The sequence below is a fragment of the Panicum hallii genome, chromosome 6, assembly GCF_002211085.1.
Source record: "Panicum hallii strain FIL2 chromosome 6, PHallii_v3.1, whole genome shotgun sequence".
Classification (NCBI taxonomy): domain Eukaryota; kingdom Viridiplantae; phylum Streptophyta; class Magnoliopsida; order Poales; family Poaceae; genus Panicum; species Panicum hallii.
Window position 1 is genome coordinate 7,612,242 of NC_038047.1, and position 22,487 is coordinate 7,634,728.

The 22,487-nt window shown below is 45.8% G+C and overlaps 1 protein-coding gene across 1 annotated transcript; it reads left to right on the forward strand.

The window, feature by feature from the left end:
• The first annotated feature begins 9,673 nt into the window (after positions 1-9,673).
• On the forward strand, positions 9,674-10,473 carry LOC112897185 (DNA-directed RNA polymerase II subunit RPB1-like). Its single transcript, XM_025965429.1, has 2 exons — positions 9,674-9,819; positions 9,919-10,473. Exons 1-2 carry the CDS (start codon positions 9,723-9,725, stop codon positions 10,182-10,184), a joined length of 363 nt encoding a protein of 120 aa, XP_025821214.1. The 5' UTR covers positions 9,674-9,722; the 3' UTR covers positions 10,185-10,473.
• Positions 10,474-22,487: the final 12,014 nt, after the last annotated feature.

A 22,487-nucleotide genomic window follows, 5' to 3' on the forward strand; every position in this document is an offset into this window, starting at 1 on the left:
CAGCTCTACTCATTGTCAGATGGTGAAGGAAGAAGTGGGGAGGAACTTGCCCAAGACCAAATTGCCAGGCTGCTACAACCGACTCGTAAAACTCATAACCTGGCTTGATGATTCTATTGGAGGTGCTCATGCTAACTGGAAGGAAGCAAGGGCGAAATCATGATAGAGTATAAATGCCGAGTGCTATCATCATCAGCAAAGTCAGCCAATCTGAAGGTGATTGAATTCTCAAAGATTTCAGAATCTGTGTAAGGAAGGAAGATTGGGTTGTCTAGGCCTCGGTAGAATATCCTAAACCAGCTTGAGGCGTCTGTGGGGTTCAACTTGCTACCAGGAAGACTTACAAAGCTTGGCCAAAGCTGGTACACCCGATTTGTCTCCCACTCTGATCTGGAAAGGAGTTATTGGCCAGAACATGGAAGTTTGGTATGTGGTTCTGAAAATATAAGTGAGCCCATAACTAGATGAACCATCAAGGACCACCGGTTTTGAGTTTCTTTTGGGTAAGCAAGCTCGAAGACATCAGGTGAAGATATCTATAGACTTCCCCAAGAAACAATTTACCAAGACTAACAGTATTACCTTTGGCCAGTTCATATGCTAGAGAGAGGTAGTTTTTGGTTAGGGCAAGGGAAGGACCGCAAAATAGGAAGTGTTCCAACCAGAGATTCAAAAAGGCCGTATGTTCTTTCTTAGTTACAGGGCCTTTGGTTTTGACGTGCTAGTTCAGGTAGGCACCCCAGTTTGTACATTCTGTTTTGGAGGACAATTTAAAGGGGGCCTCAGGCAATCTGAAGGCAGAGGGGCTGAGCGATGTAATCTCCAGGCTAGTAATCATCATCACATCCATAAGGGTTGGAGTCATCGGCCCATGGCCAAATAAAAAATAGTTCAGGGCATCTAACCAAAAATAACCAATGGTTTTCAGAAGGTTTTCATTCTTCTCAAGGGGGATAATGACAGAGACAGAGCGTCGGCTATTCCTATGGTCTCCCATGTGGGTTGGTAGACTTTTGCTATTCTGTTGTACCAAGATACCCAGCCCTCGAGTGGATTTGGCCAGGCGCGCAGGCTATCGGCCCAGGAATCTAAATCTATGTCTTGGCTTACAAATGGGATCCTGTTAGCTTTGCAAGAAATCAAATCTACTGAACTCTCATAAAAACGAGGCCCAAGACAAAAGTAATTGGGGAAAGAAGGATGCGGCAAAAGAATGTCTGAAACCTGAAGAATTGATAAGAGCTAAAAAACTGGAAAGGATCATTTAATGCTTCAAAGGATTGAATAATTACTTCATTAAATTAGCAAAAGGTCGGAGTTTTACCTTCAGACCAATGACGCTCGCATCGGCATTCGAGAGTTTCGCCATTCGAAGGATCAGAAACTGGATCTAGGGTTTGCTTCGCGAGTTTCAAGTTTGCGTTCTGAGGCTTTGATCTGGGTTTTGCGATTTGTGAGCAAGGGTTTTGGAGCACAGCTTGGATTCGGGGAATCTGTGTAGATCTATTTTGGGAAGGTTCCAGATTTAAGCAGAAGATGGAATTGGGTCAGGGATCGACTTAGATCCGGATCCACACTTTGAGGGAAAGGACCGATGCGTTGCCATCAGCTCCCGGAAAATCGGCTTCTTGATAGTTGCGGTTTAAAATGAAAAGGATTTCATTCATGGGGGAAGCTAGTACAAAAGGGGAGCCGATTGCTCCTAAAGCCGATCTGTCAGCTTGATCCTACGATCTACCACCAGTGGGTGCCTAAGACTTTGCGGCGCTTGATCGGAGGGGCCGCGCTGGTGTCGCTGTCATCGTCGCTGCCGTCGTCATCGCTGCCGTCGTCCCCGCCACTGTCACCGCTGTAGCCGTTGCTATCTTTGGTCTCTTCATCGTCATCATCATCGTCGTCCTCCGATGACCCGCCACGCAGGAAGCCTCCTGCCGCCGAGTCTTCCTCGGTTGATGGGGTATCAACTTCTTCCTTCGAGGAGGAAAAGTCCCCCTCCTAGGACATGGCGTCCTCGCCGTCTTCATCCAGCTCCCCGCCGAGGAGGAGCTAGAGATCTTCACCGTCGGTCAGGGATTCATCATCCTCTGACCAAGCCTGGAAATCCCACTCCTCTGCATCCCAGTGCAGAGGAGCGCAGGCCTTGTAGGCGGCAATGGGGTCGAACTCCGGGGTCATCTCCCGGGTAAAAGGAGATAAGTGAAAAAGAAATCTACCAGGGGCAGGCTTATAAAGGCAGGAGTGGAGTATGAATCAGCACCGTGACGGTTTCCAAGGAGTTAGATGCAGGGTAGTCACATCCCGTGGAAGTGGAACCGGCACGCGTGTATAGATTTTGGAAGTCGAAGAGGCGAGGTGATGGAAAGAAAAAAATGGTTTAGGAATAATTATTGCTGAAACCAGGGGGGCATGTATTATCGCTATAATTTGGCTGGGCCAGAAGGTGGGCCGCGAGCAATATGGGCTCAAAGGATAATTGTAACGGGCTTGCGAATCGGCCCCTGCGCAGGCGATTTAAGGTCAGGATTGGCCATGTATCTTGATAGGTGTGTGCGTTTAAGTTAGTTTAGATAGAGATAATCAAGATTCGTATCGTAGTTGGTCAGGATTAGTTAAGAGAGGCAAGTCTCTAGACTATAAAATGTACCCTAGACTACGAATGAAACAACAACAACCATTCGTAAACAACTCTCGGCGCATCGCCACCCCTATTTTAGGGTTTCTCTTGGGTAAGTGCTATGCAGCCCCAATCACGCTTCGCGCGATCCGGGCAGCATCATTCCTGCCTATTTATCTTTGTGTTTCTCATACTGAAGCGTTGTTGATGGCGAGTAACACTAGTTATCTTAACGCTTATAGGGATGCATCAGCTTTTCATACTGTATTCATGCGTTGCTTTTCTCCTATAAACGTTTAGCTGTCCTTGTGCCCGATCTCAAGTGCAAGGGCAGCACTTTGCTCTGTTGTCGATTAGTAGATTCAATCTGTTATGGTTAGTCTTTATTCGTTAAAGATTCAGTTTAAGATCTATATGATTAGGCCCTTCAAACGAGCTAGATGATCCGGCAATACGTTTGATGGTTTTATTAATCTAAAGAGGGATTGTTTCGGGAATCGGCTTTCTGTTGGTTTTTAGGCCTCTGTTTAGGTTGCTATTCTGCTACCTTTCATATTTGTTAGGCTTAGCTACGCGTAGGATGTTCCGGTTATGTAGTGAAAGCTTTAACCGTCGTAGATTGAATTAGCTTATTGATTACAGAGCAAGTTTATATTAGTGTCAGATAGACGCGCTTTGTTTAAATACTTAGATCCGATCTGATACTGGAAGACAATCGGCTCTTTACAACCGATATCAGGGATCACCCGATGAGCCGATCACGGCTCAGACTAATGTTTGAACGTGTCTATGTATGCAGGAAACTAACTGAAATCACTTCCACACCTTCCTGATCCAGGTGGGTTTTGACCGACAACACCGGTTAAACCGATGGCTATGACCGTTTAACCGACGCTTTAAGCTTTTTGGCAGAAAATCACGTAACGGCTAGGAGTGGATCTCTAGCCTATATAAGGCCTCACCCTGGATCATTTGAGGTTGCTGAAGTTCGTGAGAAGCTACCCACACTCTGAAGAAGTTTTCCAAGTCACCCAAGAGCTCATTGATCAAATTCTTAGGTTTAGCACATGTTTTGAGAGTGTTAGTGCTAGGATTAGCTCTAGAGAGAGTGAGAGAGAAAGGCATTGCTGCCTTGTGTACTCATTCTTGAGTGAATCACAAGTTGTATCTCGGTGCACCAGCCCCTTGGAGTGTTGGTGGCTCGCCGGTAAGTCATCGACCCTTCGGCTTGGTGTGGAGCTGTGACGGCGGCTTTGTGCAGGCGACGTGGAGACCCCCTTGCTTCATGGAGAAGCTCTTTAGTGGAGACAGCATCGAGGTGACCGGGAACTTGGCGAGAGCCTTGGTGGTGAGTCAAGAAGAGTTTTGGAAGAGGCTCGGTGATCGGGAAGCAATACTCTTAGTTCGTGCTTCAACAACATGGATTAGGGGTGGTTTTGTGTCTATTGATACCACGAGATAAATCTTCATATCGAGAGTTTGCTTCCCCTCATCCTCTTCCTTTAAGCTTCCTCATTTCTTATTGCAATCTTGTGTGTCTTTACATTCTTAGTGTAGTATCTTGCTAGGATTGTATATAGGTTGCAAAACTCTCTAGGATGCGATTTTTACACTAGTTGAATCCTAATTGCACATCTAGATTATATGTTTTAGTTTATATTTTGTGCTAACTAGTTTGAGCCATAAGTTAAGATTTTAGAATTGCCTAATTCACCCTCTCCCCCTCTTAGACTACGAGCACCGATTCCTTTCAAGGCTGAATCAATTTTGCTAGAAACTCGTTTTTGGGCGGCAGCCGGTTTCTTTGTTGATGGGTCTCTCTTCCCGTGGCAGGATCTTAGATTGAAAATTGTGTCCATGTAATTAAGTTTCAAACTGTTTAGTGGGGTCTGCTCCGTCTGGTCCACTGCACTTGGTGCGGAACTGTAATGTTTCTTGCTTCTCTATTAATGAAATACGTGCTAAGGCACGTTCTCAAAAAAAAGACCTCTATCTCTTCCCATCTCTAGAAGAAGAGAGTTGAGACTACGAGCAACCAATTTGTGTAGCTTGACTCTTGAAGTCACCACGCTGGAGTCCGGGCAGAATTGTCCAGGGTCGCCGGGCCTAGGATCCGCCCATGGACAAAGCTACTTTCGAGAACAGCAGCTGATTAATGGCGGCCTATAAGTGATGGGTCGAGATATATTAATTACACGGAGCATTAACATAAGACAGAATGAAACACAGTAAGCTCAAGTTATTCCTTATCTCCGTATTTGCATGGGTAGCCGAAGATAGAGTTCTTATGACTCCTACTGATATAACCTAGATTATGCTTTAATAATGTTCAACAATATTGCATAGGCAAAGAACTATGTCCTTTGTTGTCCTACCATTATGTACGTGATAAGTTAGACTTTCGAATGCCCAAAAGACATTTGGCTTGGGTATGATATACCAATACGACTATATAATCTATAGTTAATTTATATAATATATTGTCCAATCATTAATTTGCTTCTTTAAACATAATCCAGTTGGAGTATGTATGTATGTATGTATGTATGTATGTATGTATGTATGTATGTATGTATGTATGTATGTATGTATGTATGCATGTATGTATGTATTCCCTCTATCCCAAAATAAGTGTTGTTGTTACCTCTAATTACTTGGAGCAATTATGATTGAAAACTGTGTTATTTATTTAGTTTTCAGGATTCTCAATGAATGCATATGCATTGAAACTAAAAAAGTAACATATACTAAGTATTTGATTAGCTCTATGTGTTTTTCTATACAATATTATTTTTTTGGTACTTGGTATTTCTTTAATTAGATAGATCTCATTATAAGTTAAAACAACACTCTTTGTGGGACAAATTTGAATGCTAAAAATAACGCTTATTTTGGGATGGAGGTAGTATGTACGTATGTTTGTTGCTTTTACTCAATATCCGGTTCCTAACCCCTTTTAGTCCCAGTTATAGAACCAGAACTACGAATCTGGGATTAAAGACCCGGATTGTTAGCCGGTTCCCACACCCGGGACTAAAGGGTCTGTGCAAGATAAAAATAATTACTCCTCACCCAAGACTCAAATCCAAGACCTCTTACCTTGCATATAACTTCTTTGCCACCCCACCTACACAGCACATGTGACTCTAGTTGGGATGCCTTCCTTTTGAACTTACCCATGGAGGACCCTTTACTCCAGATTAGTAACACCAACCATGACTAAAAGGTTTGGACTTTTAGTTCTGGTTGGTGGTTGGAGACACCAACCGAGACTAAAAATAGACTTTTAGTCCCGATTGGAGATATTCCTCCCCCAACCTCCTAGGTCCCAACCGTTGGACCTGGAACTAATGCTTACATTAGTCTCGGACCCAACCCAGACCGGGACAAATGTGAAAAATCAATGACCCTTTCTTTTATGTACTAGTGAACTTCCCAACTTCTCCCGTATTCTATGCACAAGTATTCGTATTTGTAACGGAGACAATCCTTATTTGTAGCTGTATCCAGCAGCTACCCATGTCCGAATCTGAATAAAAAAATGTGAAAACAAATATGACATCGGCAATATCCATCCTTATCCGACCCGTTTACGCCCCTGATATCAGATACTAGAACACTCACCCGTTCTTAACTTGTTCATCAGGTTCCTGGTGCCTCTCGTACCTAGTGTTGCTCATCTTGCCTTATGCGTCTATTTCAAAGTACTAGTCGTGATAAACATTGACAAGAAGCTACACTTATAGGTACACAGGGTAATGGTAACTGGTGTCAATGGATAATAAATAAACAAACATATCTTTGTTAGTTTGAGAAGCACTTAATTATACACCTCATCGCCCTTGATTAGGCCCTTATGTGCGTGCTTTCTATCTACTATGAGAAATCTTGACGCTAATTAAGAAATTCCAGGTGTCTCACAATCCAAAACAAAGCCCTATTATGTGGAATTAAGGGGGTGTTCGTTTCCGGGTACCTAAATTTTAGAGGGGTCACATCAAAGAGAATCTTATCATTTAGAAGTATTAAATAAAGTCTAATTACAAAACTAATTGCAGAACCCTAGTGCTAATTCGCGAGACGAATCTAATGAGGTATATTAGACCATGATTAGCGAACAATTACTGTAGCATCACTGTGGCAAATTATGGATTAATTAGGCTCATTAAATTTGTCTCGCGAATTAGCATCTAGCTGTGCAAAAAGTTTTATAAACAGATTTTATTTAGTACTTCTAAATAGCAAGATTCTCTTTGATGTGATGGGTCTAAAGTTTAGATAGGAGGAAACGAACAGGCCCTAAGTTATGCGTATTCGTTCATTATGTAACAAACATAGTTGAAGCTAAGAAGGAACAAGTGAAGTGAATTACAGAGATGAAGTTCAATTTTGTGCCAGAAAAGTGCAAGGAACCACAACAGCTAACCTGCATATCATTTCATCTATAGAGCTATGTGCAGACTAACCAATGTCATGGTGGTAACGATTCACTCGTGCAACGAGATCCTATGTACTTGACACCAGCAAGCGAAGCTCATGGCAGCAAAGCTCCAGAAGTCAAATGGTGCATCATCGAAGACCGTCACTTTGTACTCGGATGAGAAATGGACCAGCTGAGTGGAATCCTTCCAGGGCTATCCAGGGTGTCGGTGCAGTTCTACAGAGAATAGTTACTTATGGAGATGAACTGCATGCCCACTAACTTATTCTGGATGCCTCTTACGCCCAATTTTCTCATGAATTCAAAGAGATGCATGTTGAGTCCTTTCGTGGTCTCTGGTTGCACAACAACGGACAAGGCATTCATTAGGAGAAATTCCTATGCCACCTCTCTTTGTCTATCATCTCCGGTCTTATGTGATATATATATCCCGAAACGCAACACGATGTCTGAGTAGTTTGCTGTTTGCTGATATATATCCCAAATGTTTGCTGTGTGCTCGTTGATCAACATATATATTGTAGCTATTCATCACATGGGTGGTTCTAGTTTTCAATGCCCTGCCACTACTCGAGACCTCCCGTCACCGCCGGTTCATATGGGACATCATCCACCCACCCCACCCCCCCCCCCAACCCCAAAAAAATTCACCACTGGTTTATATGGGCCATATGAATGGTCCTAAAATGAAAGAAAAATCTCCATGATCAGTTAAATATAAAAATGTATGATTAATCCAAAGAAAAAGGGTAAGAATCAAATGGATTGCTAGTTACATACCAATATTTCAAGTTTGTGGAGTCCATAAATAAAAAAGGGAGCCATGAGAATTTTAGCAAAATCTGGCCACCATAATGGTGGGGGAAAAGTGTGGCTGTCCGGGTGAAGAAAGCTGGTGGGGGTGAAGAAGGGGCGTGATTTGTACTATTCGGGCATCACCGCTAGTTCGTATTCACCGAACCTATCGCCGCCATACTAGTACTGAACACGTCAATAGTCCTGGTTGGGAAACCCCTGTTGTCCCGGTTTCCCAACCGGGACCGCCAATCCGGGACTAAAGGCTCTGCCCCGGTTGATGTTACTAATCAGGACTAAAGGACTAAAGGCTCCTTTTTTTTCTTTTCCATGTTTTCCTTTCCATTCATTTCTTTTTTATTTCAATAATATTTTTGTATTGGAATTAACGTGTTTTTTTACAGTAAAGCTATACGTTCGTACACGTTCGAACTCCGTATGAAACCTATTAACATATATATAGAAATTCATTTAGTGGAATTCACCACTGAAGTGCAACAAAAGTGAAATATACATAGATATATATACATATATACATACAAAGTGCAACAAAATTTTATATAACAATTTTTCTAATATTTACTCCTTGTATCTAAGTTGCCTCCGTCATAGTGGAATTTACTATCTTTGTTGACGACCCGCCCAAAAATAAATTCTGCCAGGGCTTGTTGAATTGCCTCAACTCTTTTCTGTTGAAGGAGCTGATCCCGCATCCTATCGACCTATAAAAAAGTGAAAATATTAATTATGATAATTTTCAAAACTAGTTGAAATATTGAAAAAAGTTTTTTATTTACTTCCATTTGCCAAGCAGTATATATCTTTTGAGGACCTACTAGACAATGAATGTTCTCGCAAATATAGTATGCACATAAATCAGGACAACAGGGTTTCCCAACCGGGACTGATGATCATTTCTGTACTAGTGTTACTATGATCAGGACTTCATAATTAGGATTACAGTTAGGTCTTGGAGCTGCTGGCATCGTTTTTAGTCCCCACTAATGGGTTTTTAGGCCTCTGGTGCAAAAATCAGATGCTATTACTCGACCTCTTGGTGGGTTTAAAACCCAACCCAAGAGCCCTCTGAACAAACTCAACTGAAAAGTTCACCCGGACAGCTAAATTTCTGGTGCACTAACCGGAGGATCCAATTTTCTTAACGGAGTTTCTTGCGAGTTCAACTTTTAGCTTTCACATTTTGGTCATAAGTTTTTGCTTCGGACTCTGATTTTAGCGATCTTAGATTCATTTCAAAGCTTATAATAAAGAGCTCTACAACATTATCATGAATATTGGCTAATATGAATTCGAAATTATTTCTAATTGATCATGGAACATGTCTGATTTATTTCACTTTTTGTCTCTTGCTTGATGTCTTGTGTCTTGTGTCTTGTGTTTTTCTCATGTGCTAACCATATCCATTTGATCTTCATAAGAAGTGTTTGCTCAGCCGAGTCCTTCACCTTTCACCGATGAGACTACGTCTTTTTCATTCTAACATGCTATGGTTTTTTTGATGGGATAACGACATACTATGTTAGTACCATTAGATATGTTGTGTCCCATACCCAGTACCCTTCTGCGTACGCGCAGAGTAATATCTCGACGACATCACATGCCATGATTTTCAGATGCTACCCTATTTAACTCCTGTAGACAGGTTATTTACCGTGCCCGGTATGGCGTCCATGCACCATCACCTGTTGTGATCAGGACTTAATTAGTCAGCAGACTGAGCTTTTACCGGCATGGATAGGCAAGCTAGTACCGTACGACACACCAAAGGATCGGATAAATAGCCGTGTCAAGCTTGCCCTCCCTACACCAACAGACCATCCACATACAACAGCTGCAGACACTGCAGGCACGATGGCTGTCAGGGCAAGCAGCACAGGCTTGGTGGTGCTGTGCTTGACCTCTCTTCTCCTTGTGCCATCACTTGCTGATGATACCTCCGGATCCCATGGTACGTGAACGCCATCGTCTCTCTCTGAGAATTCCTGTACACAAACACACACCGTACTGAAGCCATCACTAGCTTTGACCCTTCTGCATAAACGTGCAGGTGCTGGGAGGAAGATGACGCCAGGAATGGTGGCCGAGGAGAAGGATCCACCAATGTACACGCCCACCGTACCATCGTACACACCTACCGTACCAACATACAGGCCCACCGTACCATCATACACTCCTAACGTGCCAACATACAGGCCCACCGTACCATCATACACTCCTAACGTGCCAACGTACAGGCCCACCGTTCCATCATACAGGCCACCAACATACAGGCCACCGACATACACGCCGCCGATGTACGGCACACCGCCGTGAATGCCATAGTTTTCCGGCGCAGGCGGAGAGAGGCCAGCACCATGGATGATGTGCACGTACGAAGAATAATGACCTCTTCAGCGCGCGGATGAACTAGCTATGTGTATGTGTGTAAGTGAATAAAATGACCACCTGTCGGCGTGAGGTGCAGTGCACCTGTGATTGTTTCGATACCTAGCCACGACCGACGCCAACTTTAATATGGGAGCCTGTTTGTATGCTGTAATCAAATTATTTATATGGGGGCCTTGCTTTATTTGCAGGCTCCAGATACCACTCTACAATATAATGTCAACTCTTTTAGTTTTTTTGCAAATTTTGTTCTCTACTGCCTTCCTTTGCGTGGAAGGCAAAATAGTTATTCTAGTCCAACAGCATCGTCTCTGATAGGTCAATCCATGTGCATCGGCTATGTCTTCCTCCACACTCCCTACAGCATCGCCTCTATCTCTCTGCCTTCCGTTGCAAAATCAAGCGGCAAGAAAGCAAAATGTATCGGTGGTTCTTGCAAAACTTTCTACTTGTGGCACCAGCAACGTTTCATCGGGAACCTTCGGCGTACGTTCAGAGTAATAGCTCGTTGACAAGACAGTTCCCTAATTTTTCGCAAGCTACCAAATGACTCCAGCAGACAGAGCCTAATTCGCCGTAGACGCTTGGCAGGCAGGCATACCTAAAACAGTATTTGTCAGCAGTTAGTCCGCAGACCGAGCTTGACCGGCATGGAGAGGCCTTGCCAGCATCGTGGGACACCTAAGGATGCTATGTCTAGCTTGCCGTAAATATCATTATTCACGAGAATATTATTATTGAAAACAAATTGTTGCACCATAAACTTCACTCCAGCGCATTAATGCCTGAAAAGCATTGCTGTCTTCCTTTGCTTAATTGAAGTCCATTCTTAATGTTCAAAACCTAAATATATTTTTTGGAGTGTCGTCTGTGAGACCGAACCTTCTTCACATCCATTTAGGATATATGGATTTCCTTGAAAACCTGATGTACATTTGCGTCGGTATCCAATATAACCATGTGTTGAATTGACGCCCAAGCATGTGCTATTGTTGCTCACACGTGCATATCCAGACTTGTTCTGTTGCGCCTCTTGACAAGTTAGATTGGCAACGGCCCATTGCATAGATGCCGATTCACCTCAACAAATATAGTACGTGTTTGGTTTGGAGATGGGTTAGATCCATCCCTATTTTTTAGGTTGGGTTCATTCCAACATTGTGTTTGGTCAGAGGGATTCATAAAAATGGGATAGATCACAATTTAACACCGTTAGAGACAGTAGTCTGCGGACCCTACTTGTCATCCTCTTCTAATTTTTTTGCACCTCTTTTTCTTCTTCACGCTGGCGCAAGCTGCTTTCGCCTCGCCGGCGCTCGTTTCTCCACCCATGCCATTCCGCCTAAGCTAGAGGCCGCATGCGGAACTCGCCCCGGCGCGCGCCGCTCCTCTGCCCTCCGCCCGAGCTCCTCCTTCGACCCCCTCCTCTCCTCCGCTCCCACCTCCGTCGCCTCGTCCCGCTCCCCTCCGGCACCGCGGCCGTCGCACCTGCCCGCCGGCGCCAGCCCTCGCTCCTGCAGCGGCGGCACTTGCCGCAATGCCGGCCGCTGAAGTCCGCCCCTGCACCGCGAGTCCCTCCCGGCGGAGCTCAGCCGCCGCAGCTGCCCCCGCATGTCTGTCACGCCTGCCCGCCGGGGGTGCCACTTCCTCCTCCTGCCCGCGCTTGCGGGCGCGCTACCGCAGCCCCGCCTCCACTACCGGAAAAAAGATCTTTTCCGAGTGTTAAGTATTTTGCCGAGTGTTTTTTTCGGGCACTCGGCAAAGAGCGTCTTTGCCGAGTGCCGAAAACGACACTCGGCAAAGACGTCTTTGCTGAGTGCCTTTTTCAGACACTCGGCAAAGATAATTTTTAGATCATATTTTGAAGTAGTAAATTAATTCAAATAAAAATATTTTCAACTACAAAGTTGTATAACTCGTCAAGATGCAAAATTCTTGTTTTGGAAATTTCTTCATTTGACAAAATAAATGTAAATTTATTCACAAAACATATATATCTCTCTCGTAGTTTATGAAACTAGAAGAGAGAGATATAAGATTTGTAAACAATATTAGAAATATCATGTCAGATGAAGAAATAACAAAAAAATCAAAATAAACTTTGTAGATCTTGAGAAGTTATAAGATTTTACAGTTGGCAACATTTTAATTTGAAGTCATCTTATCAACAAAAACTACATCTGAATATAGAAAATTTAAAATTCAAATTTTGCAAATGATCTTGAATGGAAAAACTATCAAAATTAAAGTTGTAGATCCCAAAAGTTATAAAAGTTTGTAGTTGACAACTTTTTGATTTGAAATCATTGTGTCATATTAAAATACGTTTGAAGTTTTCAAATTTGAAATTCAAATTTTGTAAACGATCTCGGATGAAGAAACTACCAAAATAAAAGTTGTAGATCTCGAAAAGTTATGCCACTTTGTAGTTAACAACGTTTTCATTTGAATTTAGTTACTATCTGTTGTCGGTCAAAACCCGCCGGCGGGCAGCGACAGGCAACACGAGGAGCCGGGAGGCTTCCGGGACGGCTGGTGGGTCCCGGTCCCTCGGTCAACGGCCCGGTGATCCGGCGCACGCCCTGGCTGAGAGTCGCTAGGCGTGCCACCTGATCCTGCACCCGATCAGGAGGGTGTGACGTGTTAAACTCCTGCGTGCACAGACATATGTAAAGATTAGTCCGAGCCGTGATCGGCTCATCACCTCCTCCCCGGTATCGGCTATAGGGAGCCGATTGCATCAATACCGGATCGGATCTTTGGAACGGGCAATATAGAAACATATGCATATATTCAGTTAGAACTTGCTTCATAAATATCAATCCAATCCAATCCACGACGACTAAGCCCTCATTACATGATCGGAACATCCTACACGTGGTTGAGCCTAACAAATACACAAAGGCATCGGAATAGCGATAAAAACAGAGATCAAAGAAACAACTGAAGAGCCGATTCCTGAAACAATCTCTATTCAAGCGATAAGCCGATACAAAGCATATCATCGGATCATTCAACTCATTCGCAAGGCCTAATCATGCACATATTGAGCCAGGCTTCTAAATAAACAGAAACTAGCCATAATAGATCGGATCTATTGATAGATACAAAACAAGATATGACCATCGTATCCGTGAACGAACACGACGACCGAGCACACGAGAGCAACGAACAAAGCATAATTAAGGCACAAAAAGAATAAATTACTCTACGCATGCTAAGATAAATAGCGCCACTCGCCATCTACAAGGCTCCAGAACGAGCAACACATAAGAAAACGAGCAAGGGTGACGCTACCCCGATCACGCAGAACGTGATCGGGGTCGCATGGCACTTACCCGATGAAAAACCCTAGAACAGGGGAGGCGATACGCCGAGAGTTGATGATGAACGATTCTTTTTTCTTGTTTATTCATGGTACATATTTATAGTCCGTAGACCTGTTCTCTTTAACTAACCCTAATCTAACACGACACGAATCTTAACTGCTTATTCCTAACTTACACGGCCTTACTGGCTTCCATTATCCGCACAAGGCCCAATTCGCAAGTTTGTCACGACTACCTTCTAAGCCCATCTTGCTCCATGGCCTACTTCTGGCCCGGTCAAAATACGGCGATAACACATGCCCCCCTGGTTTCGGTAATGGTAATTCCGAAATCATCACCGCCTTGACCCTTCGTCTTCCGATCCGTACAACCATGCCCTTTCGACTTCCGACGGACGTGACTGCTCTACGCTGGCTTCCTAGGGAATCGTTATGATGCCGATTCATTTCACCCACTCGTTGGCTTTATAAACTTGTTTCCAGCACCTTCCCCTCACGACCATTGCCAACTCCTCCTTTACCATGGCTTCTTCCTCCTCTGCCTCCTCCGTCATCTCTTATGAATCCGAAACAACGCGAGAACCAACTCCAAAATATGACCCAATCGCCGCTTATGAGGTCCGTGCTCCCCTGCATTGGGATGCAGAGGAGTGGGACTTCCATTACCAGTCGGATGACGACGAATCTTTGACTGATGGCGAGGATCTCGCACTCCTCCTCGGAGCCGAGCTGGAGGAAGAGGAAGACGATGCCCTTTGGGGAGAGGACCTTTCTCTCTCAGAGGAAGAAACCGATTCCATCTCCTCCGAGGAAGATCCGATGTCAGGTACCTTTCTTTTTGACAGGTCATCGGACGACACTTCCGACAGCCGCGAAGGAGCCGACGATGATGACAGCTTCACTAGCAGCAGTGGCGGGGGCGACGACGCTGGCCACAACGGTAGCAGCAGCAGCGGCACTAGCGTTGCTCCACCATCCAAGCGCCGCAAGACCTCTGATGTGTACTGGTGGTAGACCGTAATATCCCTGCTAGGTCATCTTTTGGAGCAGTTAGCCCCTCTTTTGTTTTACTGCTTTGCTGTGAATGGAATCCGCTTTCGTATTAACCCCTTTTCTTGCATACAATAATTTGCTCAAGAGCCGATGGCAACACATCGGCCTTAGGATATACCAATCCGGATCTGGAATCGCCCTTCAATTTACTTTACCTTCTGCCGGCCTTTCACTTCAGCGCAAACCGCTGAAGCTCCCTTTCGCTCACCAACCCTAACCGCAAGATCCCCCCTAGTCCTTGAGACACACCTCCGATCTTGCGCCACCAACCCTAGATCCACTCTCCGGGGTTGCGCCACCAACCCTAGATCTCACCCTCTTTTCCTTCAGAACCTGGACCTTTCGGAGCTCCTTGCGTTTGACCCTGCCTCGATCGGGTCAACCATATTGGAGGCTGATGACTCTTCCTCAGGCCTAACCAGCACCGCCGATCAACTTCTCCGCGTGAAGGATCTTCTGTCGGGTTCCATCTCCGCCTTGATTCAGGATTCTAGTGCAATCAAGCAGATCCTTGACGAGGTCAGCTCCCAGCTCCCTGTAAGCCTTCAGGTCAAGCTCTTGCCAGCAGGGTACCTTTCTTCCTTTCAAGCAAAAGTGGCAGAAGCTCGCCGCAGGATCGAGACTCGGCGTTCCCAATCACTCTTAAGGACCATTATCGCTGAGATATGCCAGTTGATCAACAAGAAGAAGGCCGCACTCGACGCTAAGATCGACACATCTGCTTCTGCCCATCGGCTTTGCCTCTTGGAGAAAGAACTGGAAGACCTTGAAGCCAAGGTCCAGGCCACCAAGCAGCGCATCCAGGAGGAGAAGAATCTCATCGCGGGTTCCAAGCAGGAGGCAGAAGTCTTGACCACCGAGCTGAAGACGGACTTGGCCGAGCTGAACAGCTTAAACAAACAGGTGGTGCCGGGGGCAGACGAAGAGGACGAAGCGGTACTTGCTGAGGTTGACCGCATCCGTCTTGATGCTATCGCTGCTATCGACGCCTTCCTTCTGCAGTCCTGTCCGAGATAAACTTTGTGTTTGTGTGGTGAACCTGTAGTGTTTTTATGTAGCGAACCTAGAGTCGATGGTGGTACATCGGCTGTTTGATAATCTGTGATGCTTGATTGCCATAAGCACACTTCTAAAGTCGATGGCACCGCATCGGCTGTCCTAATCTGATCGAGCCGATCAATAAGCACACTTCTAAAGTCGATGGCACCGCATCGGCTGTCCTAATCTGATCGAGCCGATCAATACTCATTGACCCTTTTTCATTTCCTGCCTTGCCAACGCCGATCGTTGTCGACTTAGCCCCTATCGACTTAGCCCCTACTTAGCTCGCTGGTTGTATCGGCTTGTGGCCTGATGGGTGCCATTGGCTTCATTGTTCGTTAACCCACATACTTGGGAAATATTTCTTAAGATGTTGGCCATTGACTGCTATTGGAAACTTAACGCCGTCCAGTTCTTCAAGCATGTACGCATTCCCAGGTAGGACCTGGTCAACTCTGTACGGCCCATGCTAATTTGGGGACCACTTGCCATATGCTGCGTCTTTGGTTCCCAACGGTAATACTGGTTCCCAAACCAAGTCTCCTACCTGGAACTCCTTTGGCTTAACCTTTTTATTATATGCACGGGCCACTTTAGCCTTATTCTCCTTAATCTTCTCTAGTGACCATAGCCTGAGCTCCGTGAGATCTTCCACATTATCACTCATCAGAGTAGCATATTCTTCAGCGAATAAGTCATTCTGGAATTCTACGCGCCTTGACCCGGCCGTAACCTCCCATGGTAACACGGCCTCCTGCCCGTAGACCAAGTGGTAAGGAGAAGTTTTTGTCGCCCCGTGACATGATATTCGGTACGCCCAAAGTGCTTCTGACAAGACCTCGTGCCAACGTCTAGGGTACTCATCAATCTTCCTTTTGATCAACTTGATAAGACTCTGGTTGGACGCTTCGGCCTGTCCATTCGCCTGAGCATAATATGGAGACGATCTAATCAACTTGATCCCCATTTCAGCAGCAAACTTCTTGAATTCTTCTGAAATAAAGACCGAGCCACCATCTGTTGTAATAGTCTGTGGAATCCCGAATCTGTGAATGACGTGCTCCTTGACGAACTGAATAACATCCCTGGATGTCACCGACTTCATCGGGACCGCTTCCACCCATTTGGTAAAATAATCTGTGATGGCTAGAATGAACTGATGACCCTTGCTGGATGGAGGATTGATTTTGCCGATCATGTCCATACCCCAACCTCTGAACGGCCATGGTTTAATGATGGGGTTCATAACGGACGCTGGCACAATCTGGATCTTTCCGAACCTCTGACATGCTTGACACCCTTTATAATACTTAAAACAATCTTCAAGCATGGTGGGCCAGTAGTACCCTGATCGCCTAATTAGCCACTTCATTTTGTGGGCCGACTGATGGGTCCCACACGTTCCTTCATGAACTTCATGCAGGAGCCGATTGGACTCAACCGGCCCCAAACACTTAAGCAGTAACCCCTCTAAGGTCCTGTAGAACATATCATCCCCTATGAGGACGTATTTCATAGCTTTGTATCGTATCCTCTTGGGTGCCCCCCGAGCCGAATCCTTCAAGTAATTGAAGATATCGGCTCTCCAATCTCCCTGGTCCAGGAAACATGCCTGATGAATTGACCCTTCGGCTTTATACCCTGAAGCCAGCTGTGCTAGGTCATTAGCTTCGGCATTCCGAGCTCTAGGTATCCAATAAAAATTAATGTACCTGAACTGAGCTATTAGCTCCTGGCATTGGGCCCACATTGGGAACAACAGCTCACTTTCGCATCTGTACTCTTCTGTAAGCTGGGAAATGACCAATTTCGAATCTCCAAAAATTTCCACTGCTTCGGCTCCGGCCTCTAGAAGCAATTCCATGCCTTTACGTACCGCCTCATATTCTGCAAGATTATTGGTACAGGTAATGGGTAATCTGATCGAGAAAGAATACGTTGCCCCCCGAGGCGACACCAGTAAGACACCAATGCCGCATCCATCTCCACAAACTGATCCGTCGAAGTACATAGCCCAGGCTCGTATAGAAAGTGCTGCAATATTGGTGTTAACCCTGTCAGCAATGAGATCCGCTAACGCCTGCCCTTTAACCGCTTTCGCAGGTTGATATCGGATATCAAATTCCGATAACGCGAACATCCATTTCCCCAATCGGCCTTTTAATACAGGAGCCGATAGCATGTGCTTTATTACGTCCGATTTGCAAATGACAATTACTTCAGCCGATAGCAGTATGTGGCGAAGCTTGGTGCATGTAAAAAATAAACACAAACAAAGTTTTTCCATATCGGGGTACCTTGTTTCTGCATCCAATAACCTTCTGCTGAGATAAAAGATCACCCTCTCTTTGCCATCATATAATTGTACCACCATTGAAGCGATGGAAGTGTCGCCGACTGATAAATATATATAGAATGGTCTATCCTGTTGTGGTGGCACCAGTACAGGCGGTTTCAACAAATATTCTTTGATTTCTTCAAATGCCCGTTGCTGTTCTGCCCCCCAGCGGAACTCAGCATCGGTTCTAGTCTTGACTAACTCCATAAAAGGCTCAATTCGCCCAGATAGATTAGAGATAAACCTTCTGACAAAGTTAATCTTACCAATGAGCTACTGGAGCTCTTTCTTGGTGGTGGGTGGCACCATGGTGCGTACGGCTTCCTGACTTTTCAGGCCAATTTCTATTCCTCTTTCATGAATCAGAAATCCCAGGAACTGCCCGGCTGACACACCAAAAGCGCATTTCTTTGGGTTCATCCTGAGCCCGAACTTTCTAGTTCGTTCCAGAACTCGCCGTAGGTCGTCCAGATGTCCCTCGACCGATGCTGACTTAACCACGACGTCATCGATATAAATCTCTACTAGGTTGCCGATCAAATCATGGAAGATGTGGTTCATAGCCCGCTGATACGTAGCACCAGCATTCTTCAAGCCGAAAGTCATAACCACATACTCAAACAAACCCACCGCTCCAGGCACTCTGAACGCGGTTTTGTGTATATCTTCAGGGGCCATGAAGATTTGGTTATATCCTGCATTACCATCCATGAAACTCAAAATCTTGTGGCCGGCGACAGCATTGATCAATGTCTCTACAATGGGCATCAGGTATTCATCCTTCGGAGTAGCTCTATTAAGATCTCTGAAATCCACGCACACCCTCCATCGGCCATCTTTCTTTTGTACGGGCACGACGCTCGAAATCCATTCAGCGTACCTGCAAGTCCTAATAAATCCAGCTTCCAACATCTTTTCCACTTCTTTCTTTACTTCAACCAGGACTTCGGCTTTCATCTGCCGTGCCCGCTGTTGGAACGATCGAAAACCACTATTAAGGGGAAGCCGATGCTCGACTATACTCCTATCCAGTCCAGGCATCTCTGTGTAATCCCAGGCGAAACAATCGGCATATCCCTTCAGCAAAGCTATCATCGGCTCTCGTAGTGACGGGTGCAACTTCCTACTTATGAAGGTTGGTCGTGGCTTATCCCCAGGACCAATATCTATCTCCTCAAGTTCGTCAGCCGATGTGAAACCATATCCTAACTTCCCTTCTTCCGTTAGATCAATGCTGCAGATGAAGAAAGGACACAGCATAAAAAACTCGACCGATCGTTAAGGTCGGCCGTTTCACACATCCCATTGTTTTCCAAGTTTTTATAAAAAGAACAAGGCCGGCTGCCAATGCTGGCCATCTCATAATAACTATGTAAAACACTTGTCTTTTCAAACTCGATTTTTCGGGGCCGATTGCAAGAATCGGCTTCCGTGGCTTTGCTACAACGTGTCGCTCCTGGCAGCTCCTTCACTCTGTGAGGCCGGTGGATAAGACCAGCCTTACTCCGTTTTTTGTAACCTCGATGCGGTCACACCCTTCTAGGCTCATCCCCGAAATCGGCTCTTGATCCTCTGCATCCCAAATACTCATGGCAGCATGTGAAATTTCGATCGAGTCGTCTGCCTGGACCACTTCCACCTCATCTCCGTCCCATTGGATCAAACATTGATGCATCATGGAAGGGATGCAACAGTTGGTGTGGATCCAATCCCTGCCAAGTAGAACATTGTAGGTGCTCTTGCTGTTGACGACGAAGAACGAAGTTGGAACGGTTTTGTTTCCAATGGTGAGATCCACACTGAGGACTCCTTGGGCTTCTGAAGTCTGCCCATTAAAATCACTTAGCGTGACATTGGTCTTGATTAAATCTGCAGTGGACCGCCCCAAACGACGCAGGACTGAGTACGGCATAATGTTGACCGCCGCTCCCGTATCCACCAACATCTTATTAACGGGCTGACCATTAATAAACCCTTTAAGATATAAGGCCTTCAAATGCTTGTAGTTCTTAGCTTGCGGCTTCTCGAATATCACCGGCCGAGGTCCCAAATCAAGTTGAGCTACCGATGGCCCCTCCTGGGTCCGAGCATGGAACTCTGCAGGAAGTACGAAAACCATATGCGTATCAGCCGATACCTTCTTATCGGCTTTTGTTGACTTGGGCCGCCATTCCCTCCTGGGTGGGCGCGACTCTTTTCCCTGCACGTAATGAACTTGTTCTGCTAAATCTGGTCGCGCCTTCCTTAAGGTCTCGATGTACTTGGCCTCGGCCTCCTCCAAGCTATGCAGCCTCTGAACCCTGCGCTTCTGAGAACGATTAAGTCCATCAGGGCACCAACGTGGACGGTGATACCTATCTTCTTCTTCGTCTTCCTTTCGTGGTGACCGAATCCGCTCTTGCCGGATTGGGGTAGGTCCTATCCGCTGGAAAACCGAATCCCTTGCTTCTGGTCTCCTTGGTCCACACTCTGGGCAATCCCTGATTGTAGGCAATCGGCTCATACCTGAATCCCAACAATACCTGAAGAATGGGCATTGCCAATGATCGCGGGCCTCTTCGTGCTTCCTCGAGCGTTTCCCGGTGCGGCGCTCATACTCCTCTTCTTCAGATTCCCGTTGGAGACGCTGCTGGTACTGGTATTCGTACTTCCTGAGAAGATCAGAAGAAGTTGACCGTTGATTATTCACGTACCTTACTTGCCTTTCTGTAACATACTCATTCTTTTCTTTTTGGGGCCGATTGCTAGAATCAGCCTTTCCGTCCTTGCTCTGGCGGCGTGATGCCACTCCTGCCACGTTGATGCCAAGCGCGAAGTCCAGTTGTCGCCTTGCCGTCCGATCGCGACTCTCCACCATATTGACACCAGGGAACGGCTGAGTGTCAACTTTCATGGCTGTCTGGCCCAGGATCAATCGGCGCTGCTCAATAGCCGATTGGATCTGCTGACGGAGCTCCTTACAGTCACTTGTGCTGTGGGTAAAAGAATCATGCCACTTGCAATATGATCTTCCTTTCAACTCTTGTGCCGTAGGGGGTTTGTAGCCTTCTAGAAACTTCAACTGCTTTTCTTTTAACAATAAATCAAAAATTTGTTCCACTTTACTCACATCAAAATCAAACCCCTTTGCCGGTCCTGTTTGCTTTACCCACTTGCACAATACGGGATTTGCACCACGAGCCCACTCTGCAACCGATACTTCCGCTTCTTCCCCGGAGTCATCGGCTTCTTCAGTATCAGCTAGCGCTACTTGGCGCTTAAACTTTTCTTGGTACAGCTCAGGGTGACGCTGCTCATGCGTCGTCAACTTCTGGACGAGATGTGCCAACGAAGTGAATTCCAATTGAAAAGCCAGATCTCTAATCGGCTTCAATAACCCTAGAGACGCCAATTCCACAGCTTCCTTTTCTGGGATCCGTGTCGAATAACACCTATTCTTCATCTCCCTGAAGCGTCGAATAAATTCTGCCACAGTTTCTCCACGCTTCTGTCGCATCTGCGCCAGATCGGCAATCCCTGCTTCTGCAGCTTCTGAATGATACTGAATATGAAATTGTTCTTCCAACTGTTTCCATGTACGGATGGAGTCAGGACCTAATGACGTATACCATCCGAAGGCCGATCCTGTAAGCGATTGCGAGAAGAACCTTACTCGTAGCGGATCCGATACAGAAATCATACCTAACTGTGCCAAATATCGGCTCACGTGTTCGATAGAACTAGAACCTTCTGCTCCACTGAATTTGGTAAATTCAGGGAGCCGATACTTGGGTGGCAATGGAATTAGATCATAATCACTTGGATACGGCTTTGTGTAGCCGATCGCTCTCCTCTTTGGCAAAATGCCAAACTGATCCCTTAGAATGGCACCAATTTGCTCCGCCGTTTGTGACCCGGGGGCCGAGCGCATACTATCGTGACTCGGTCCTGTGGCATAAGTTGCTAGCCATGCTTGTTTATCCGCGTCTGCTCCAGAAACCCCTCCAGCTACTTTCTGTGGGAGATGCATTGGGTTATTACTATCCGGAATGTATGCACACATGTAACCATGTGGGATTTCCTTAGGCGGCTCGTTGAAGAACTGGTGGTCTGTGGGATCACCTCCCACTTTGTAAACCACGTAAGCTGGAGCACCGTGTGATTCCGCCGCTGCAAGCGCATAAGGCAATGGAGGTCTGGTTTGGAATGGCAACTCTCCCTTATGGCTTCCCAGAGCAGGTCCAGTCGGAGAATGTTGGTGCTTCATAATTTCTTGGACCACCCGCAAAGCTACACGCTCGAAAGCATTAACCAAACTTTCAGAATGCCGGTGCAACGAATGGGCCACTGCATAATTCACCTCTTGCCGCAGAGCTCTGGTACGATCCTCAGACGGGGTAGACAGATCTACTCCATCAAGAGCACCTTCAGGTGAAAACCCTCTCCACCTGACACCGTGGCTGCGAGTCCTTTCAAAAGAGCCGATGAGATC